The sequence below is a fragment of the Porites lutea genome, chromosome 5 (assembly GCF_958299795.1).
Source record: "Porites lutea chromosome 5, jaPorLute2.1, whole genome shotgun sequence".
NCBI classification, from domain to species: domain Eukaryota; kingdom Metazoa; phylum Cnidaria; class Anthozoa; order Scleractinia; family Poritidae; genus Porites; species Porites lutea.
In genome coordinates this window covers 26,944,555-26,966,563 of record NC_133205.1, presented here as the reverse complement: position 1 = coordinate 26,966,563, position 22,009 = coordinate 26,944,555, and the positions used below count along the sequence as shown (strand labels likewise).

At 39.5% G+C, this 22,009-nt stretch overlaps 1 protein-coding gene across 1 annotated transcript; it reads right to left on the bottom strand.

Annotated features, from left to right (window-relative positions):
• Positions 1–2,401: 2,401 nt before the first annotated feature.
• LOC140937350 (MAM and LDL-receptor class A domain-containing protein 1-like) lies at positions 2,402–21,985 on the bottom strand. Its single transcript, XM_073386904.1, has 11 exons — positions 21,876–21,985; positions 16,358–16,479; positions 15,951–15,992; positions 13,754–13,861; positions 12,481–12,501; positions 10,177–10,347; positions 8,924–9,067; positions 7,006–7,129; positions 4,567–4,696; positions 3,502–3,597; positions 2,402–2,471 (listed from the first exon to the last, which is right to left on the bottom strand). Exons 2-10 carry the CDS (start codon positions 16,464–16,466, stop codon positions 3,526–3,528), a joined length of 921 nt encoding a protein of 306 aa, XP_073243005.1. The 5' UTR covers positions 16,467–16,479; positions 21,876–21,985; the 3' UTR covers positions 2,402–2,471; positions 3,502–3,525.
• Between the last annotated feature and the right edge of the window lie 24 nt (positions 21,986–22,009).

Below are 22,009 nucleotides of genomic sequence, written 5' to 3'. Positions count from 1 at the left end.
CCGATACCAATCGCTATTCATTGTCAAATGCGGCTGAGATAAAAGAATAATCCTGCCTATTTTTTATTGCATAACAAAAAGTTTTAGATGGACTACTGATTTCTTCCCTCATCGGTAAGGCGCCGTAACGGAGACAAACAGAGGTGGAATCATTCAGAACACAGGTTGACTATCATAGTAATCGCAGTCAACCGCTTGCGTGAGATCAAAAAGCTGGTTTGCGTTTGTTGTAAACAAACCTAGACAAGTCAACTAGTGTAACAAGAAAGAACAATCGTATACCTATGTCCGGCATATTCGAACGTCTAGCTTTCTTCTCAGCCACGTCATTAATTAGGCCGCTAAAAGAGTTTTAGCTGCATTAAGCTCCCAGTTGTGAAACCTTGCCTTCCAAGATCGCAGTTAATAAAGTATTCAAGAATTTCCTTTCTCCAAACTTTTAAACTATGTCAACAACTTCGGAGATATGTGACACTAAAACAACTATTGTTGGGTTGATCACAGTCACCAAACACAATGATTTTATTCACGATTGCACCTGACTAAATCGATTTTAAAAAATGGCGAATAAAAGGTTAAAAGAAAGAAATAAATCAAAGTGGGTGAAATTTTGGTGAAATGAGCACCTAGGTTATTATCATCGCTTCAACGACACCCGAGCATAAAGAGAACGCTTAACATCTCAGTCTAGCTTACAAGCGGGAAATTATCTCTTCAACAAGTTGTAGAAGCTAAATCAGTGATTTTTATCAGGGCGCTTGTAAATTATTTCCTAAATTAGCTTAAGACATTCCAAACCGCCCGCTTGTTATTGAGCAAAGCTGAACTGAGAAGAAACAGCAACAAAAAAAAGCTAGCACTTACTTGATGAGTGTAACGACTGTTTTCCACGGTGAAAATGCAACTTATTAAAAATATTGGGATGTCGATTTCGCGTCACGTTACAGTTCTGAAAACACACCTGTTTTCAAACTGCGTTTAAGTGCAGGATTTTCGTACACGAAAGATTTGGCACCACTCCATTCGAATACAGACTAGCATCTTTGTTATGCAAATTCTATTATCAAGAACTGTCTGACAAACTAGCTTGCAGCATAAAATACAGAGCAATTTTGGTGACAAAAATATTTCGGCTAAATTTTTCATTACAGCTTTTCAAAAAAAACGTAGATACTAACAGAAAATGTATGAGTAAGTTGACTTAAGGTACCGATGAGTACAGGAGAACATTAGCCTATACAGTATATAGTTGAGTGAAGTCAAGGAAGAAGAAGAAGAAGAAGAAGAAGAAGAAGAAGAAGAAGAAGAAGAAGAAGAAGAAGAAGAAGAAGAAGAAGAAGAAGAAGAAGAAGAAGAAGAAGAAGAAGAAGAAGGAGATGTTTTACTAGCCCAAATTGCTCAAAAGAGGGTGAAAACAGCCTCACTCCCGGGGAGTAAAAGCATCTTATGATCTAAACGACAGTTGGGCATTTTTTGATCTAGCTCTTTCCACAATGAAAACTGCAGACGCGATATGATAATTATATGTAAATTTAGCCAGGGCTAAAAGCGAAGCTCTCGTTAACATCTATAGTTTACTGAAACTAAAACAAAAATAAAATCGTGTAATGCTAATCAAGCGGCGACGGCAACGAAAACAGCAAAAAACAAGCAATAGGTCTAATTAGCAAAAAAAAAAACTTTGCAGGTGCAGCACACCTTTTTTGTAAATTTCTTTCTCGTTGTTTTGCACGACGACAACGTGAAACTTCCAGAAACTTCCTACTTACACGTTTTATGGAGGAAATGTTGTATGTCATCCTGTTCGCCTTTTCTTTTCGCTGCCGCTCTTTTTTACCTTGTTGGCCGCTAGCATTTCTCGTTTTCTCACAGCCGCTATAAAATTCTCATGTTATTCTTCAAACGAAATTGGTCTCCTTTGTTTTTTATCTCTGTCTCTGGCTCTTTCTCTGTTGTCCACGCCAATGTAGACATTAAATTGAGTCGAATGAAAGATTCGGCTTCGTTGTTGTTGTGTTTTATCTCTAAAAGTCCGGCTGGCTATACGATTTACTGCCGAAACACGCGTGTACTTGAAATGCAAAATTTCACCCCAGCTTACATGAAGGGGTAGACGCACGTACGGACGTACTCCGTACGGACGATTTCTATTCAGAACCAAAATTTCTCGGACAATTTTCTTACTGATGGTGCTCCGCTGAGAGAGAGAGCTCCGCTAAAACTTGTTGGATGATTGTACGTTGGGTCTTACTTTGAAGTATTCGGAGAGGGAGGAAAAATTACCAAACCCACTTTGTTTTGTTAGTTTCTTCCCTTTTTTCTGTGAGTTATATACTACGTAGCTATTGGATGTATCAGCAAGAAAGATGGAGGGTTGAAAAAAAAAACTACTGGACATCAGATTGGTTCTATCTAGAATTTAATCATTTCATCAAAGCACTTCGTCCCAGCTGTGGATATTGCACTAAATCCTGTAGAAAACAAATGAAAGTGCTTTAATACCACGAAGCAAGACTTTTGATTTTGTAAATCACCATTTAACTTCATTAAGATGTAAGCGCGGCCTCCCACAATATAAACATTCCATTTATCAGTAGAGGCACGGGCGAGCTAGCATCATCTATACACGGAAACAATAAAGACTACTCCTCAAAAAGGCAAAAGTTACAATCCGGTTTCAAAGGCAAAACTTTCCGCAAGCAAACACCTCTTCTAAGCCTTTAGTTTCATCTCAGTAATGCCAGCTAGAGATCACTCATTGTTAGACAACCACTGTTAGGGAACGTTCAATGTATGCAGCTATTTCGTGAAAGGGTGTCGGAAGAAATGCGCGCGACAATAACGAAAGGAATTGTGAGCGGCTTTGAGTTCACTGATTTTCGAAGAAATTTGAAAGAATGGCACGAGCGGCCACGAACGTACCTTTGCGAGTGCTAAAAGAAAGTAACTAAAGTAGTTTCGACAGCCACAGTGTAATGATCATATCCCATATTACCTTTCGGGATTGTTTCGTGCACTTTTCTTCCGACTCTCGAAATAGCTGTAAACAACTAAACCCAGCCATAGGCTTGTAAACATTAAAGAATCCTGTTTATTTTTTTCAACACTGAAGTAGTACTGCCTTGTATGAGAGGTCAGTGTGAGTGAGAGAGCACGAATTCATTCCATCTATTATTCTATTACATTCAACCCTTCCCCTTATAAGGGCTCATCAAAACAAAATTCGTCAAAAATCCTAGATTAAACTTCGTCAAATACTGAATACCTGAAAAGAACTGCAAAGAGTTTTGACAGGTTAATAAACTAATGTCATCTGTTGTCTTCGGTTAGTGACGGCCCAGCCGGTTATTAACCAGAGCTAAAATTCAGCCGAGAGAAGTTAACAGGTATACTGAAAACCATAAGAGCAAATCCTGACTGACGTTCTATTTCTTGGTCACAGACAGCTAGGGGCCAAAATAATGGGCAAAGATGCTTCGTTACTTTTACTTATTTACTTACTTATTCAATGGTGTCGCCGGTCAATCAGCAGTTATCAGTGAAACTGATGTCGTCTAGAGCAATAGGTCCTCCATTCTTATTTGCTTCAAACAACAACTATAAAACCAAAGGAGATTTGTCAAAAAAATCAATAAATCCCTTACAGTCAATTCTCTCTTAACGAAAACCTCTAAAAGAAGGACATCTCTCTAAGACGGCCATATAGTGCAGGTCCCAAAAGGTGTCCGTCTGAGAGAAAGTTGACTGTATATGTTTTTTTTGACGTTGTATTTAACTCTCTCTTGACGGACACCTACAGTTGGTCCCTGCCTTTCTTTACTCCTTTTAACCCTTTAAGCCCTAACATCAACATGCATCTTCTCCACACTTTTCTTCATACATTACTTATGGTACTGCTTGAGAGAATTTGTTCTAACATCACAACATTTCATCTTGGGTGATCATTTCATTCATTCTCATAACCTGTCTGTTTGATCAAGCAGTGTTATTGTTGGGAGAAATTCGATGTGGGTCACTATTGGGGCTTAAATTAGGGTTAACAACTCAACCCTCTATAAGACGGACACCTTTGGGACCGGCACTGTACTGTGTCCATCTTAAAGAGATGTCCTTCTTAAAGAGAGTCAAATAAAAGGGTAAAGAAAGGCAAGGTCTAGTTGTCCGTTGTAGCGAGGGGTCTGTCTTATAGACGTGTCCGTTAAGAGAGAGAGCTGACTGTAAATTGGCCTTGCTCTTAACGCCTTATACAACTCTATGATTTACTTTCAGGGGCGGATCTAGGGGGAGGGTGCAGGGGGTGCACACCCCCCCCCCCCCTTCCTGAGATGACCCGCGGTTTTCTAATACAACTGGTATTCTGCAAAAAAAAAACTATGTGGTTTATTGGTGTTGAAGTAGAGCCAGAGACGAGTGCAACCCCTCCCAAAAAAACTCCTGTATCCGCCCCTGACTTTGCTCTCTGAGGTATGACATTTTTTGGGTCAGTAAAAATGTCTATAATCTACTCTTTACTAGAAATTGCCAGACGAAAATGTCTGCCATTATCAATATCATCATTTCTCCTACCTGCCAGCGTACGCTGACATCTACTTGTACTTTCTCACATTTCCACTGTGATCCAGAGTTGCTCATTTGTTTAAGTTTGGTTCTTGGTGAACCCCGACGATTATTGACAGAATACAGCGCCAGTGTACCACTGCGGATCAATAAACAAAATCATCATCATTGTTCTTGGTTTGCACTATCGATTCTTCTGAGTTTCTACTTTCACGAGGTATTGCAACACCTAAACACCTTTATATAAACAAATTTTAAGTTCGAAAGGGTTCTTCGTTTTGCGAGAGAGGACGCTTGAATTTCCAGGCTTTTGCGTGACGCGGCATCTAGCTGACGGCCAGGAGAGCCCTTATATATGTGGGTTAAAAGCACTATTGATTTTGAGAGATTTAGCTGTCTCAACATTCCTTGTCTCGGAATAAATATTACTTTAATCTTTATGAGTTCATCAAGCGAAGAATTCACCCATTAGTAGGAAAACTCGAAAACAGAAGTTTCTGTTGGTATCCGGAGGCCACATTGGTGTCCCACCAACATGGCGTTTCCATACAAAGCTTTATAAATTTAGGTAAACCGTTTTTCGGAATATCTCGCATTTGAAATATTGCACAGACCTGATTTTTGGCAAGGCTTTTTGTATAATTATTTTCTTTTATTTCCCAGATTCTAGACGTTCTGTATTCAATGGTTTGCATTTTTATTTTTCATTGCGTGACAGTGCAAACCGGGAATTATCATCATCACAATAGTTGACTCATAATGAATTTTTGTGTAACAACATGGTGATACTGCATATATCTGCATATCTTCCCACGTCTTCATTCTTCTCTAGGACCTGCGCCTACGGATGAATATTGTAGATCACTAAACAATTAGGAGAATTTTATCGTCCCCGCTCTCTGGCACACAATTGGGATTAAACCATCATCATCATCATCATCATAATCATTGTCGCGCCAGTAGTCGCATAAGGCCATGCTACAAAAGGGGTCACAACCTTGACGTGGTGGGGCAGTTTGCGTGTCTCAGTGTGACTCCTTAAGCTATGTCTGGAGTCTTGTACTCCTGGTAGGGCCACCCATGCCGAAAAGGTCGAAGGGAAAAGACCAGACAAAGAGGGTTAACATAAGGTAACATCGGCTGAAGCCAGGTCGTTTCTTTCACTAAAATTATACGAAGAACAACTTAATTCCAACTTAACTGTGAAAGTATGAAATAAGATAGATAAACAGAACTGGGATGCTTTGAGCCCGAGCCATTTGCATCATAACCTACATCCATATCCACTACACCATCTAGGAATAGCTGCAAAATCCCGGAAGTTTTAAGTATGCCGTATCCCATTACAACATTTGAAAGCTAACCGTCGCAGTTTAGTGCTTAACCTTAATCACTACAGATTATTGCTTAACTCTCTAGTGTGCTCTCTCCATAACTGGCGCTGCACAGTCTTTGTTTGTTTGTTTGTTTGTTTGTTTAGCAATTCTACAAGGTTAGTGGGGTTCTGTTCTCGTTACGTTGAGAGAATAATGCGTTGTGTAAACCTCATAAGGTGTCCAATATCGCTTCACCCTATGTTATCTAATGCTAAACGACAAAGAGAAACTCTCTGGTCCTCCATTTTGAAAGTCTGGCGTAGAGCTAACGACCCTGCCCCATAAAAAAAACAGAAACCAGCCAGAGAAATGAGTAAGCACTGTAAAACTTTTCCTTTGGACATTTGCGAGTTTTAAAAACTTTGGGCTTGTTATATAAACAGAGTTTAGCCAGTGTTTAACAAAACCCGTTCTAAACCATTTTCAGTTTGCTCAACGCTTTTATCTAAACACAATTTATCGTGAACAGTTTCATGAAAGCATAAAGTGTAGACTAGAAAAACATTTATCTTTTTAAAATAACCCACCAAAAAAGAGATCAGGAGGTCCAACGATTTCGTAAACCGCGGACTAAGTTAGACCTCCTTTAAATAATCGACCCTTTAGGTTTTGAAATGAGACCAAGTGCAAAAGCTCTTTCGTGGTGAAAATTAAAATTTATTTTTTATATTTCATATTTATTATTATTTGCATGAGAATAAAACATTATCTTCGTATCGAAGGCTTGCCACATATTTTCGACTTTTTTATTGGCCATTAAGATCAAAAGATAGGAATGCCATTTAACTTTGTACACCGTGAAGTCCACAAAGCTACAAAAACATTTAACAAATGAGTCTGACGGGCTTCATAACCATTCCACTCTATTAACTATGGTTGAACTCAATTCAGTTTCTAAATTATCATAAATTAATGTTATCATGAGGAGGTTCTGTTATCATAAATTATCGAGTTTTTGCAAACGTTGGACTGTAGTATTTCAAGTCGAGCCAGCAAATTACGACACTAACACAATGTTTAAGAATGGTACCAGCTGCTTAGATAACAAAGGGAAAAGATACTAATGACTTACCTATTCATGTAGTAGTTAAACCTAATGCACATCTTGCCATGGTCACTGTCATGGCTGGCTAATACCAGTTCGAAGGGGATCATCAATTGGGCTTTGCCATTGCCCTCAAGGACAATAAACTTTCCTAGTTGAAAAAAAGGTCTTGCTCATCCTTCAAAATTCAAAAAATGGACAAATGCCCTAAAGACAAGGTTGTTCCACGCCATTACGAATTAGACGCTTACTATAGTGATAGGCGCAGTACATGTGACGTTCCTAAAGAACCCAGAGTTGCTTTCTTGGATTAACTGATAAAATAGCTTTGTCTGAATTTCATTAGATCGATTAAGTATTAAACTTTCCTGACGAATATAATTTTGGGGAACGGGAAATTGAACCATATCTCTAAATCCACCACTGAATATTGCGTGGTTACAGTAGGTGAATATCTTGTTACTTAAGCGAGAAACTCTGGAACGTTACACGCACAAAAAATTAGAAAAAGCAAACAAAAAAAGGGTGAATACCAGCCTAAATAAGCGAGGCCAATATCCAGGCACCCTTATTATGCGGCGAAAGAGATTACACTTTTTCTTGTGTGAAAATAGCGTCAATAGACTTTTTCTGCATTTCTATATACAAAGTTACCAAGTCAAGGCTTGGGCGGAAAAAATACAGCGTTTTTTATGAAATTGTCTATCGTAGGAGCCTCGATCTCATTTCCTTGTTCATGTTTGCTCACTAGAGCGGAATGTGTGAAAGGTCTATTCCCAGCGGACAAAGTAAACTCTATTTCACTCTATTTCAACTCTATTTCACTCTCTCGTATAGCCAATCACAGCGCAAGAAAAAATTACTATTCATATATCTCGCCTTTAAAGGGACAGTGTCCCGATTATGCGCACGCGCGAGCGTCATCTGTTTTTTCCTCAAAAGACAATAGAACTGTCAAATTGACTCGACAAGATTTTCTTCCGGACCGCACCGCCGACAGAGAGATGTTGTTTATATTCTCAAGTAATATTTTAGACTTTCGAAGAAGTCTTTCGTCTTATATAAAAATTTGGCTCGCGGTTCGAAGACTCATCGCGATTTTATCGCTAGCCGGGCCGCCTCGCGACCCGAAAATCTCGTTCCGCTCGCTTTAAAAACATATTTTCTAATTTGAAACTCGTGTCAGAGGTCAATCGCTCCAAGTCCAGTAATATCTGCCTGATTTGCTCGCGTTCTAGCCTCAAACGTTTGAAAGACATAAATAAAAATGCAATCTCAACGCCATGAATCATCACAAAGATTAGTCACGAATGATATTATGATTCATGTCACTAGTTTTTCAAAACGTGTAGCGCCTGTTTGTTCGATTTTGTCGGCCGTAAGCAGATTCATTTAAAAGTTTACTAACGCGTCGTTGCAAAACATTCTGCTTCACGAAGCTCCCCTCCACAAGATCTCCTCAGTCACATCAATGTCTCAACGGTTTCTTTCTTAGAGTCTTTATTGTTGCTGTTTCATTTCTGCGTATTCCTTTCACAATTATCTGAGCTTGTATGGAAGCTAGCAGAAGAAATAAGCCTTCAATCGGCATCCAAGTGCTTCCAATCTTTTGGTCCTCCGGCCAACGGCAATAAAAGTAACGCCAAAAAATCCAGATTTTGCCCAAATAAAAACTTAACAGGAACAAATTATCATTGATCTATAATCCTGAGAAGTTTTAGTGTCGTATTGAACCCGGCCAAGCGCGATGCAAACGGATTTTTCAAGATTCTCTTACTCTCCTCGCATCTTTTGATTTCGCGACATCCTGTCCAAAAATCAAAGTTTGGTGCATGCGCAGTAACGGGATACTGTTCCTTTAAGTGGCGTCCCGCCATGTGCGTTCCAAATTTTTAGTACATTAACTATGCAATATGAAATATAATCACATTAGTTCCCAACTTACCACTACCTCCCGCTCCACTGCTCGGCCCTCCTGTACTGCGGCTGCGCACAACAAAGTCTGTATCATCATCAAAAGGTACATTATGCCAGTCACACGTATCAGTGTCAAATGAACAGGCCTTTACGTGGGAGCTTGCACCACTCACTAGAAAGAGAAAGAGAGAGAAATCACAGAGCAGTTGTTAATCTCGCAATTTTTTTTATTTGAAAGATCTATCAATCTTGGTAAATGAGGCGGTAGATCGTCAGGGGCACCCAACGAGAATATAGTTCAAAAACACTTAAAAATAGTATTGTTAAACGTATTTTAGTATTTTAACAGTAGATCTAGGCATATTCTTATCCCCTTAAAATTTTTCATCTGTTCGGATTTCCTAGCTGAAACTCTAGTGATCCGTAAATTATAGGGATCAAAACGTACTTTTTCGAAAATTTCAGCCAGAAAAAAGGCTCCCGAAAATTCTAGGTGACCTTTTTAAGTTAAAAATGCCTTAAAAATGGGCAATAATACCATATTTTAGATGTCCGAAAATCCTAGGAGAGGCAGGCAAGCAAGAAATGTTTCGAAAATGTTCCGAAAATTCTAAATCTCAAATCGTTTTCCGAACAGATGTTTTCCGAAAATTGGCGTTGGATGCCCCTGGATCGTCAGTAACGTAATTATTTTTAATTTTTTACTTTCGCGAAGTGATCGTTTTGTAAACGCCAACATGTTTAAATGCATACTTTTGGTCAGTAAGTGAAGCTCGGAGATTTCATCGAGAATACAGAGCAAAGACATATGAAAAACCCCGGCACTTCAGCGAGGGGATGATTCCGATCCAGAATGTTCAGTCATAATTTAAGAGCGATTAAGGTCATAGCACGTAAAATCATCAGCTACGCAGGCGTATTTCCTGTTGTAGCTTCCGGCAACCGAAAATACGTCTGTGTTCAGAATATTAAAATGGGTTAGTCTGGTTCGTAAATAATTTAGAGATGGAGCACGCTTTTTAGTTCCACAGTGCTTACAGGGTGTCTCTTTAACAGAAAAGTGATGAGTCATTTCGACTATGAGTCACGGCGTTAATTTTTTTTAAACATAACGCCATGAAACCACTACATAACCATTAAAATGTTCAAAAGATATATATTAAATCAGCAGGTTTTAAGGTCTCCTGGCTGAATTTAGATACCATACCTTGAGCCAACCGGGTTCGTAGGGTTCGTAGGATTGAAGATAACTTGACTATAAAACGATTTTCGTTTACTTACCACTGCAGACTCCACCACCACCTCCACCACCTCCACCACCACCACAACTGCCACCACAACAATCACAGGTCTTTGCGCAGTTGGCTTTCATGTAGTTGTGCCATTGACTAGACTGTTTGCAATACCCAGAGTCTTTCCAGCCGCTGCAATGACTGGATTTGTCTGCACACACTACATTAGGAGATGGAAGATAATCAGTAAAATTTTAAAACAAAAGAAAGTTAATTTTAACACTGCTGTATATCTTTTAATCTAATCTGCAAGATAGTAGAAGGATGGGTAGCGATAATTTTGGCGATCGAATTGCTTCAAGAGAATTAAATTGCAGAAAAGTGTCTGTACAGCCCCTGAAATGATCCCCAAATCGACCCCGAAATGATCCTCATTTCTCTTCACGTCGACCCCGAAATGATCCCCATTTAATTCTTGGAATGGAATGGTATTACGTCACGAAATTATTGCAAGTCTGTTGCAGAGTTTACGTTCTTTAATCGCATTTAATATTTCACCACGGTTTATGTGATTTCTTAGCGCTTTTGTTATCTAATGGCCTTTAAGTCTACTTTTTTCATCTTCAACATCATTTTCAAATTTTAAAAAGTGTTAAAACGTCATTTTGAAAATTCATTCATTATCCAAGGCATGCAGTTTTAACATAGCCCGGGCTATAATGGCCTAAGTATTAAAATTATTAATAATAGAAAATGTCATGTTTCTTGATGTTATCAGTAGCGGTTCATGGTGTTACCAAAAATATACTAAACTTTGTGTATTAAATAATATTTTTGTTTAATCCAGTTCAAATTGTAATCCCAAATTAATGTCATTAACGAATGCGGGCAAGTGAAGATTATTAGTGAAACTTAAATTAATGTTGTGCATTGTGCTCGATCCATAGTTTTAGGATATCATTCCCGTTTGGGGATCATTTCGGGGACGACGTGATGAGAAATGGAGATCATTTCGGAGTCGGGATCATTTCAGGGGCTTACAGCTCAGTTTGAAGAGGGGACACCGATAGACTTTCAAACCGTTCTTCTGTTCTACAAACTCTAGATTGAAGTCACTTCGTGTGAAAATGAAACGAGACATGAAGTGAAATTTGCAATTTATTATGAAAACAGAAAAAAAGGCATTTTTGATTGACGCACGTCAAACGGAAGTGAAGTGTTTTTTTTTAATTGTTGCTCGCACAGGGCAACTACCAATTTTTGTCTTGAAAGCGTCTGAGATCTCGATCTGTCGGGAAGTCTGTTTGGACGTTTTTTTTTTATCTTCGTTTGTTTCGCTGTTTGTTGGCGGTTCCCAGTCCCCGCCGCGTAGCACCCTCATGAAGCGAAGTAAAATGGCGGCTGAAAGTTTATCAGAATTTTGTGAGCGCTAAGAAAGTCTATGATTCAGTTCTGGACACGCTTTTAAACGGAAAATGGCGATAAACTTCCCACAGAGTTTCTTAGCACTCTTGAATCTGCGACCTCTTGGTTAGACATTCGGGAGATGAGGCTGAATTCGAACGTCGAACGCGAGTGCGAGGGATAGTTTAATATTTTCTGTAACGCAGCCGGGACTCATTTTCTTGCCATGTCAATGGTAAAGTTCAGTATTTTGGGGAGGTAACGAACGTTTAAGTGAGGAATCGACCCTTAAGGCATGTCTGACGCAAATAATCTGTCATGCTTGCTGCTTCAAAGATCTGATTTGGCTGCCGCAGCGGATTAGATGGCATGACTTGGCGATACGGTAGACTCCCGATAACTCGAATCTTCAAGGGAAATCGAAAAAAGGTTCGAGTTATCTGGAGTTCGAAGAAAATAGCCGATCACATTTAATTGTAGAAATCTCAATTGAAAATTAAAAGATACTTCTAGATTATATATCAAAACATAACGTAAAAAAAACATAGCCTAAATAGATCGTGCGTTTTACTGTTTTGAGAAGAAAAGCTGCTTCACGTTAGCCTGTGACAATCAACATCAGCCTCCACTAGTAAACTATGATCCTACAACGCGTCAATAGGAAATCCAAAATTCAGTGTTTCGGACGCCAGTTCAAAACATGGTTCGGGATCAAAACATGGTTCGAGTTATCGAGGGTAAAATTATATAGAAAATGACCTGAGGGGAAACGAAAATTGGTTCGAGTTAGCGGGAGTTCGAGTTATCGAGGGTCGAGTTACCGAGGGTAAAATTACAGTGAATGTATGACGGAAATCCAGGGGAAATCGATTTTGGTTCGAGTTAGCGAGGGTTCGAGTTATCGGGAGTCGACTGTATTTATTATAGCATGCATTAGGAAAACACTCACCTGGCGGTTCGGTTGGACCACCTTAAAAATCATGAATTTAAAAAGACAATTTAAATTAATAGAAAATATTATAACTAAAGAGAAAAATGCATTCACGAACAACCACAATAATCCTTATTTGGACTCACTCTTGCTCAAAATAAATTACGACAACGGAAATATTAAAAGTAAAAACTAGAGTACTGGCTGCCTGGAATAACCACGGGGGCTAGCGGAGCCAGGCAGCCAGTTGACATCAGCATTAAATAAAATTAAATTACAGGTCAGCAAGAAAACTGAAGCACAAATTCTTGACTCGATTCTTCTGTCATTAGACCCATAATGGTATGCAGATGAATTAGGACAATATGAAACACGAAAAAAGAAGAAAATAAGAGGAAACCGCGGCTTTGATGAGCTAAATTCACTGTAAATTTAACGAAGCTCAAAAATTACCGCCATCTTTGGTAGGTACTTATATACGAAGTACCTACCTCATCTTTCTCGCTGACCGCTGACCGATATTCACGGTAGTTAACCACCGTCTTTAAAATCAAACAAGTAACTCTGCATAGAACCTCCGCATATAGAGTGCAATCAGTCCCTCAGGATTGTTGTGCGCGCTGAGTTTAACATTTAGTCGCGCTACTTTTTTTTTTCTATTAAGCCTAACCGATAGATACCCGTATAAGGCTGAGTGTTTCCACAACATTCGCTCTTGTACTCATGCGGCTATTGCTGGTGAGCACCGCCCACAACAGGAGAAAGTACGTTGCAATTGTTTAATGACAACGCGTTTGAGATTCGTGGTTCAATGGTCACAAACGTAGCCATAACAGCCGCTGTTATGTTGACGCTTGTGACGGCGAGCTCCCATTCTTTTCCTTTGAAATCCACAATACTATTTTTTTGTTGTTGTAAATTTGGAAAAAAATTACTCAGGTTCCTTTTTCGTGCCTCACGGAAGCCGATTTTCTCCGCGACCGCCTGTTACGCGCAAAGAAAATTCGTGCGTGCGTGTTTGTGTTATAATGAATAACAAAGCTATATAAGAATAAAGTCAATCCTGTTAAAGGGCCATAATTAGTTTTCTATAATGTGCCTTTCTCCATTCTAACTTTCTTTTTTTATTATGTACACGTAGTTTAATCAACCTTGTACTAATTGATATTGTACAACCAAGGTATTATCTAAAGGATGGAGTAAAAATAAAATACAAATACAAATACAAAGAGGACTGGGACGAGTAAGATCACACATCATGTCTTGAAAGTTTAACATTTCGGATACTTACTGCAGTAGCCGCATTTCCTTGGACAATTTTTTTTCATGTAATCCTTATAAGTTTGACAATAACTGTCTAGCCATTGTGCGCAGTAGTCGAGGAAGTCCTTACAACCACCTAACAAAAGAAGGAGGCACAATTATTTTCCTATTTATTTCAGTCAGTAGTTTTTAGCAAATACAGATAAGAAAACTACAAACAGGGCGTCACAAAGGTAGAGTAATCTAACCCCTCCCCCCCGAAAAAAGAACCTCTATAATTATATATGTAATGTAAATTAATTGTACAAAAGCAAACAGACGACCAAAGATTTATCGATATGTGATGCATTGTTGAATACCCCAACATATCTTGACTGATAAGTTAACACCACCGTTTGTCAGTCACCCTTCAAGAAAAAGAAAAGATATTTAGAAGGAGTAATCCGGAAAAAAGGACAATTTTTTGCAAGGTTTCGTTGTTATTTTCTTGAGTTGATACCCAACAAGACACTAGTAGCCGGCTTACCGTTTCACTCTTCTCTTATTGGATGACACCAAACTGACGCCCGAAGGGAGACGCCCCCCCCCCCCCCTCCCCTGATCTCGGGGTCTGGATGACCGCCCCCCGCCTGGGCGCTTATTAAATTTTTGGACCTTGAGAGTGGACGCTTATTCAAGGTGGGCGCTTATTAAATTTTCACCATTTTCAGCAAGTGAAGTACGTTTTTTTTGCAACAAAACAATAAATGCTAATAACAAAACGCGTAGAAGTAACAAAGCAAGGTTTCTGTAAAATACTCTGAAGAAAACTAAGTCCTCGGGGGAGTCTCTTATTAGAATTTATTCACTCAAGTGGGTGGGGTGGGGGTGAGGGCTTATTTGAGTTTGATTGGGAGGAGGAGGGGGTGGGCGCTTATTAGAGGCTGGGCGCTTATTAACTTTTTCTGCTTTCAGGATGGGCTCTTATTCGAATAAATACGGTAACTAACTGCAGGCCAGTCCCAAAGTATTTTTTTAATATATTTCCGGATTTAAGTAAGAGTTGAAGTTAAAGGTTCAGAATACAAAAACCAATTCTGCACATTTTCGAACCTCAAGTGAGAAGAACCTTTATTTTACTTCCGAAGCAAACATTTTTCCTTATTTTCGTTTACGTGGCACAAGTATGTTTTAGTCCTACCTCCGTAAAAAACAACAACAAAAGCACACTGAATTTGCCATTTTTGCTAAGGAGATACGTCTGAAAGAAGGAGGGGAAAATCAACGGTTACTCGTCCTATGCATTGGGTATTGCCTCACCCCAGGCGGGTTATATGCCTTGCGTGGCGCTTACGTGGTGCTCGGAGCTTCATGGGAACTTACCTTCCCCAAAATGACTAGAGGCAGGGCTAAAAGATCCCCCTGAATGTATTTTAATTATGACAGCTAGTTTTAGCTGCACGTTTATTACGGAAACCCTTTTTTATTGACTTAAGACGTGTTGTTATGTGCTTAGCTGCATAGTTTTTACTGAAATGCGTCAAAAGAGTACCATTTTGAGTTCAAAAGGGTTAATTTGACAAGAAAATATTTTACAACATCTCATCTAGAATTTCGACAACTATTTTTTTGTGTGTAAAAAAAACCTCGATTCGCAATTCATTCTGCTTTACGACACAAACAATTAAGACTAGAATGTGATTTTTATACGAATTTACCAACGGCCCAGTGGTTACTGTTTTGCTGCAATTAGTGTAGTACACATAACCTTAATCCTTTGACGACTGCGTTAGTCGTTATCGCTCCACATGGGACGATGCATATTTTCCTTCCTTGACCCATTTAACTTTCAATTTAAGTTAATAAATTGGTTAGTAACAACGTCAGTAAAGATAGATCTTTCCAGCGATGCCTCGTTTTGGATATTCTGACCTATCCTGACAGAGTTACACTCTCAAAAAAAGGTAACATTTTGGGGAAAAATCCACCGCCAATTTCGCTGTTTACATACTACTCTTTGAAAATTAAATTTTTCCCTTTTCTAAAAAGTTAGCCAACCACAATTTTTCGTGAAAAAGAAAGACGATAAAGTGGGTAACAAAACCGCTAAGAAAAGAAGAAAGGCAAAGGAAAAAAAGAGCGCGAAAGAGAAAATTCGAAATAGATTCGCCAAAAAACAAAACAAAACGAGTCCAAATTTTCGCTTTTGCGTATGCGTGAAAAACAAGTAGTACTCATCTTCTTACTTTGCCTCCTTTGACGCACCTTCATTCCTTCCTCTTCTGGGTCTAATTCACAAGAAAGATAATTGTACAATAAACATATTATATGAGCTTTATGCACTCGCCAATGGTATTTTATTATTATATAATGCCCTTAACTCGAGCTCTGAAACAAAATTATTGCAATACTTTCAAGCGTCTGTCAGATTAAAATTTGTCACCTAGTTGCTGTCTTTTTCGCCAAAGTGCATGGCTCTAATGCAGACCTTAGAAAATGCAACCTTGACCGCGAACAAAATTTATGCACAAGGTGGTTCGTAAAATCAAACCTGTCTTAGTGAATTATGTTATCCCTAAACGAAGGTACCTCTGTCAGCTTTAAGCGACATTTATCCTTCTTGAAAAATCAATAAAAAGAGGTTGCAACTTACTTTGAAGTTCGTCCTGTTGAATGTCTTCAAATTCTTCTTCTGGAATAGAAAGAGAAACTTGTACCAGAAGAGCCAGAGCGCAAGCAACAGTAAGCCAGCCAACCGCCATTCTGCCGGCAAAACTGGAAGAGAAACGAGTGTATGAAGTTGACCACACTAAAGTAGTTCCTTCACGCTTAGCGCAAGTATGTTTACCTCACCTGCGCGATGTCATCAAGAACGCCATTCAGAGCATTTTTCGGCACAAAAAAGAAAGGGTTTTAATGGATTTCTTTGTTTACTGCTTTTAAAGGGGTTTTCTCAGTGTAAGTATTGTTTACGGTGCCTGGACGAGACTTCTAAGGGTCTTTTTGTGGAATAATGACATTAGGCGATGCTACTTGTTCACCTGAAAAAGGAACAAAAGGCTGTGAAGAAGCAATTAGCGCAAAACGAGTCTTCTCTATAGCAGTTGTTTGTTTTACGAACAGATTTTTCCTCTGCAATTTAAAGAAATTGACTTAAGTATCTATTTTTACGATGTACTTGCTGAACTTCAAGTACCTAGTATGTTACAGCGGTTCACAAAATAGGAGGGATGCAAAGTTCTCGCACTTAATTTCGTCGCCCGTTTTTTTTCAGACTTTTCGTTTTTGTCCATAGTCCTCTAGGCGCTGTCTTTAGTATCATAACATAAGAACGATCTTAGGTTCAACCTGAAACCGGCTTAACCCAACATATCTCTTGTATAAGGTAAAAAAGATCTGAACATGATTAACTTTTCCTACTAAATAGCTATAGAAATACTAAACTGGTAGATTCAGCCGAATAGCCGTTACTGTTACCGCTGCATGCTCTGTTATCCGATATTTGTATTTCAATTTTATATTTATTTTGTGTAGAGAAGAATCGCATACAGACTTGGTCAACAATTAGACTTTGCACAAACTAAATAAAGTTTGGTTTTTAATTTATCGTACGTATGGCTGTCTGAGTGGATTCCAATGTTATCTGGTAACCAAGTTACTACAAAATATAAGACGTTAAGACTTAAGGGCCTTTCTCCCTTAGGGCTGTCTACATTAAGAATTAACTATACAAGCTTTTTACTAGAAATGCCACTGACGAAGAGTTTTTGCCAAAGAGAACGAAAAAAAAGAACAGAAAGATATTTCAAAAAATTCTGCGCTTTCTGGAAACTTTTTTTTTCTCGGAGGTTTCTACGAATTTAGTTAACAGAAAGAAAATGAAACATTTCGTCGGAGGTAAGATGCCCCTATTTGAGAAATAATTCCCGTGTGAATAAGAATTTTTCTTCTTTATCGTTATTGCAAACACCTCATTTTGACCGGCAGAAAAATTATCCCGTTGAAGTATCTATGTCAAACATAATCTGGAAAAGAAAATTGAAAATCCTATCTTTTCGAATTTAATATGTAAGAAAGAACAGTTAGGGGCGCCTGGTAATACATAATCCAACTAAAAAAAAAGGGTTGAGTTATTATTTCCAAAATGTTTTTGCGAAGACTAAGTGATACAAAGCAAAGCGATGGTTTTCTAGAGCTCTTTCTTTACTCAAATTTGGAATAGAAATATATTTTTTCATCTAGGCTGGTTGCGTAACGTGAAGTATCCTGAAAGTATTTACTCAGCTTCACCAACTGTGTCAAATGAGAAAACCGTGTGGCATTATGGGCACCTAACTATGAGGGGTGATTTCCGCCAATATTAACTTTCAAATTTTGTTATTCCATTCTCTGCCAAATATGGTCATGTTCAGCACAACACACATTATTTAGGGAGCTTAAGCAAAGGCGTTTTTGAGCGACGCACGCCAACCGGAAGTGAACTCTACTCCGTTTTAAAAGGCCATTAAGCTCCCAAAAGTTTGTATTGCTTAGTGTCCTTAGTCTTATAGAGACGCTTTAATAGAAAATTTAGCAAAACCACTGCCTATGAATGCGAAAAGTTCTCTTCCGGTTCACGTGCGTCGCTCAAGAACGTGTTTGCGTGTCTTCAGGCATTCCGCTATTGTTCAGACAGTGGAGAAAGGAGCGAACGAGAGAGCAGAAAAAACAACGAGGAATAGAGGAGGAGGTAGGAGCGAATAGTACGGAACGAGGTTTTGTGCGAAAAAATGGACAAAGGCGTTCTTTCGCTCTCTCCCGGCCTACCTATCAGTTGAGCTCTATTAAAAAAAAAGCACAATCCTACCAAAAACAAACGAACGAATAGCACTATACCAAGCTGCCGCCATAGTGGTTTTGTTTTAAAGGGTAAAACCGTAGCACTTCTATGATTACATTTCTAAGTTAGAAAAATATTGTAAAGAAGAATCTCAAGGAAAGATACCTTAACCCTCGCAACAAGCGTTTTCCCCTGAGGTTGTCGAGAAAGTTGGAAAGAGAGCGAAAAGATAAAACGAGAGAGAGTCGAGGGAAGAAAAGGAAACGCTTCTTAAAGAAACCGCACGGAGACGTTTGTTGCTTAAGTAACAGATATCCGGAGGGTCTCTCGCGATCTGGCGCGCCCAATTTTCTTCTGTTCCCTGATCCATTTTTCCTTTCAAACACTCCAGCAAACATCTCCACGCAGATTATATTAGGAGCTCATAACACAGGGCGCAGAGGATTTATTTATGGCCTTGATTCAAGTTTAAATTTTACAGTTGATAGCACGAATCGTCTTTTTTCACTGTCGACTGACCGATCAAACCGTGCGATTGTGTTACAGTGCTCCGGATGAGGGTAATGACTGCTGCGGTTGAATAATAGCGCCTAAGAGAAACGTACAGGGTCGGGCTCGTGCCTAGCCTAGCTTGCGAGCAAATTCTCCAGAGTTTCGCGAGGGTACGGGGGTGGGGTAGGTTTTTCGCCCCGCCACCAGAGCGCCCCGGAGAGCTTGCTCCCAGGCTAGCACAGGGTGCAGAGGAGTTATTTGTGACCTTGGTTGTAGTTAAATTTTACAGTTGATACCGTGGATCTTTGTTTTACTGTAGGATCGAGCATGTAGGATCGTCATGCGATCGTGTTACAGACCTGGTAAAATATTATCCAGTGTTCCAGAAAACCGCTAAAGGAAATGATTGCGGACGAATAACAGCGGCTAAGGTCTAATAAAGGGATTCTTTTTCTTCTCGGCACTTCGTGCCTTGTTCGTAAAGCTTCGCTTTCCAAATGTGTCGCCTTTCTGGCGACGCGCGTTCCCACCGAGCATTGTATAATATTTTACCTGGTTTGTAACACGATCGCATAACTACGAAAGCCGAGGAGGGTCTTCCGACTTCTGACTTCAGACTTCCGACTTCCGACTTCCGGCTTCAAACTTCAGACTTCAGACTTAAGAGTTCATACTTCATACTTCAAACTTCAGACTTCAAACTTGACAAAGTGCGCACTCCGGATTTCTGATTTCTGACCGCTCAGACTCAAAGCTGAATGGCTAGACCTTCGGACCTGCCACTTTCCACTTTCCACTTCCCACTTCCCACTTCCCACTTCCCACTTCCCACTTCTGACTTCCCACTTCCCACTTCTGACTTCCAACTTCCGATTTCCCTCTTCTGATTTCCATCCTCCGACTTCTGACTTCCAACTTCTGAGTTCTAACCTCCGACTTCTGACTTGACTCTCAGTTCTGTTAGGCTCGATTGCCGATCGATCCATCACGCGGGTATTGATGCCCAAAGTCAAAGCTCAATTGGAAAGGACGGCTGTACCGTTCTCGCCACAAAAGAGAACAACTAAACTTGCTCTTGAAAAAGCAACTAAGCACAAAGCCAACCCGGCGACCGATGAGGTTCGCTTGGAGAACCGAAACCATGGTCTTGCCTGATCACACTGTGGCAATAACAAAACAGTCCAAACACTGTTAATCGTATTCTAGCCTGCATAACAGGCGCCTTATGAGCCAAGCGAGGCGAACGCGGCATTTTGCGCAAAGCGCGAAACGAGTGTGAAGCGCTTCGCTCGCAAAGCACCTGTTGTGCAGGCTAAACTTACTCAAAAAACTATTACCAAGGAAGGAAATAACCGCTCCAGTCAAAAGACTAGAAAAACACTAAGCTGGAATATACTGAGACACAATGCAAACAATGCAATTCACCATAGTTGATGGAGCTTCATTTTAACGTGTTTTAAGCTGCACTTCATTCTTATAACTTTGGATCTGTAAATCACTATCCGTGATAATTTAACATCCTGCAAAGAAAACTAACGAGCTGGGCCCAGCGTGATAAAACATTGCAGATTCACGGACTAAAGAAAATCGCTTTGTTATTCAGGTCCAGGAGGCACTTTGGAGAAAAATTAGAGCCCTTACTCAGCCGTAATAAAAAGCCTTACGCTTTAAACAAGGTCAAAGAAAATGCTCTTTCATCAGGGGGCAAATCTTGCCGACCAGAAGCAAAAACCACTGTAAATCGATATGTGCCATGACCTGTCAGTGTGAAACAAGCGGCTAAAATCACATTTGCTCAGTAAAAAATATAAAACCTTCCATAGCATAATCTACCCAGCAGAAAGAAAAAACGTTATTGAAACAAGCAGCATTTTGGCATAAGGTGAAAGTCGCGTAGGCCTACCACCGCCTTTTATTGCTACGGAAGTCGGAAGTCGGAAGTCAGAAGTTGGAAGTCGGAAGTCGGCTTTCCTACATAACGGTTTGATCGGTCAAATTCATATTCAACTTTAGTAAACAGTTGACTGTCTAACGACCACCAAGGTCGCAAATAACTCCTCTGCGCCCCGTGAGGCTAGTTCGTGCCTCGCTCGCCAGAAATCTTCGTTTTCAGAATGCGTCGCCCTTTAATAACGTTTGTTATTACTCAGCATTGCATAATATTTTGGATAATAATCAACCATATTTGTAACTGGATCGCATGACGTTTTGATCAGTCAAGTTGTTTCACTGGAATCAAGGCTACAAATATTAACTCCTCTGCGTCCTGTGCTGTTGAAAATACATTGGAGTCAATCCAGGTTTGTTGTCCCGTAAATTTCCGGTAGAGCTATGATATGATGTCGTCCTACTTGAACCTTATACGAGAGGTCAAAAAGCAGATGTGATGACAAATACGGTAACGTACATTGTCTGACGTAAATACACTATTGATACTACTTTTCATGTCCCAATGACATAAATGAGAATAAATCCCATAACCTTGGCATTGTAAGCCGAAACCTTACTTCAGAGCTTTTGAATTGAGGAAAATGGCCAACTTTATAGTTAGAAATAGGTTTATAGGTTTCGGTTTCGGTCAGAGGCTGATATGTTTCTTGCCCTTCTGTATGAAAGAAACTATGCGTTGCCATGATAAAAATCCCGTCATCAACTTTCATCCATCCCTTCGATTTCAGATGAATATAAAAAGAGACTGGACAACAGCTAGTATTCCTATTTTGTGCGTGAAGATATCCTACTTCGTTTGTTATGGCTTCCCCCTGCGCCAGATGGGGTGAATGCCATGTTTTCAAATAAATATAAGTTCAAGACAAGTAAATTACATGTTAAAGTAAGTAAAAGTTACCTTTTACCTCACCTCAGTATCTGTCCCTTGGTAGAGAATTAAACGAAGGACTTTCCTAGTTTTCCTTACTTTTAGCACGGAGTGGTTTTAGTACATACACACTGATGCTACCAGAAATACAGTACTTACCGACAAAGAGATGTCAT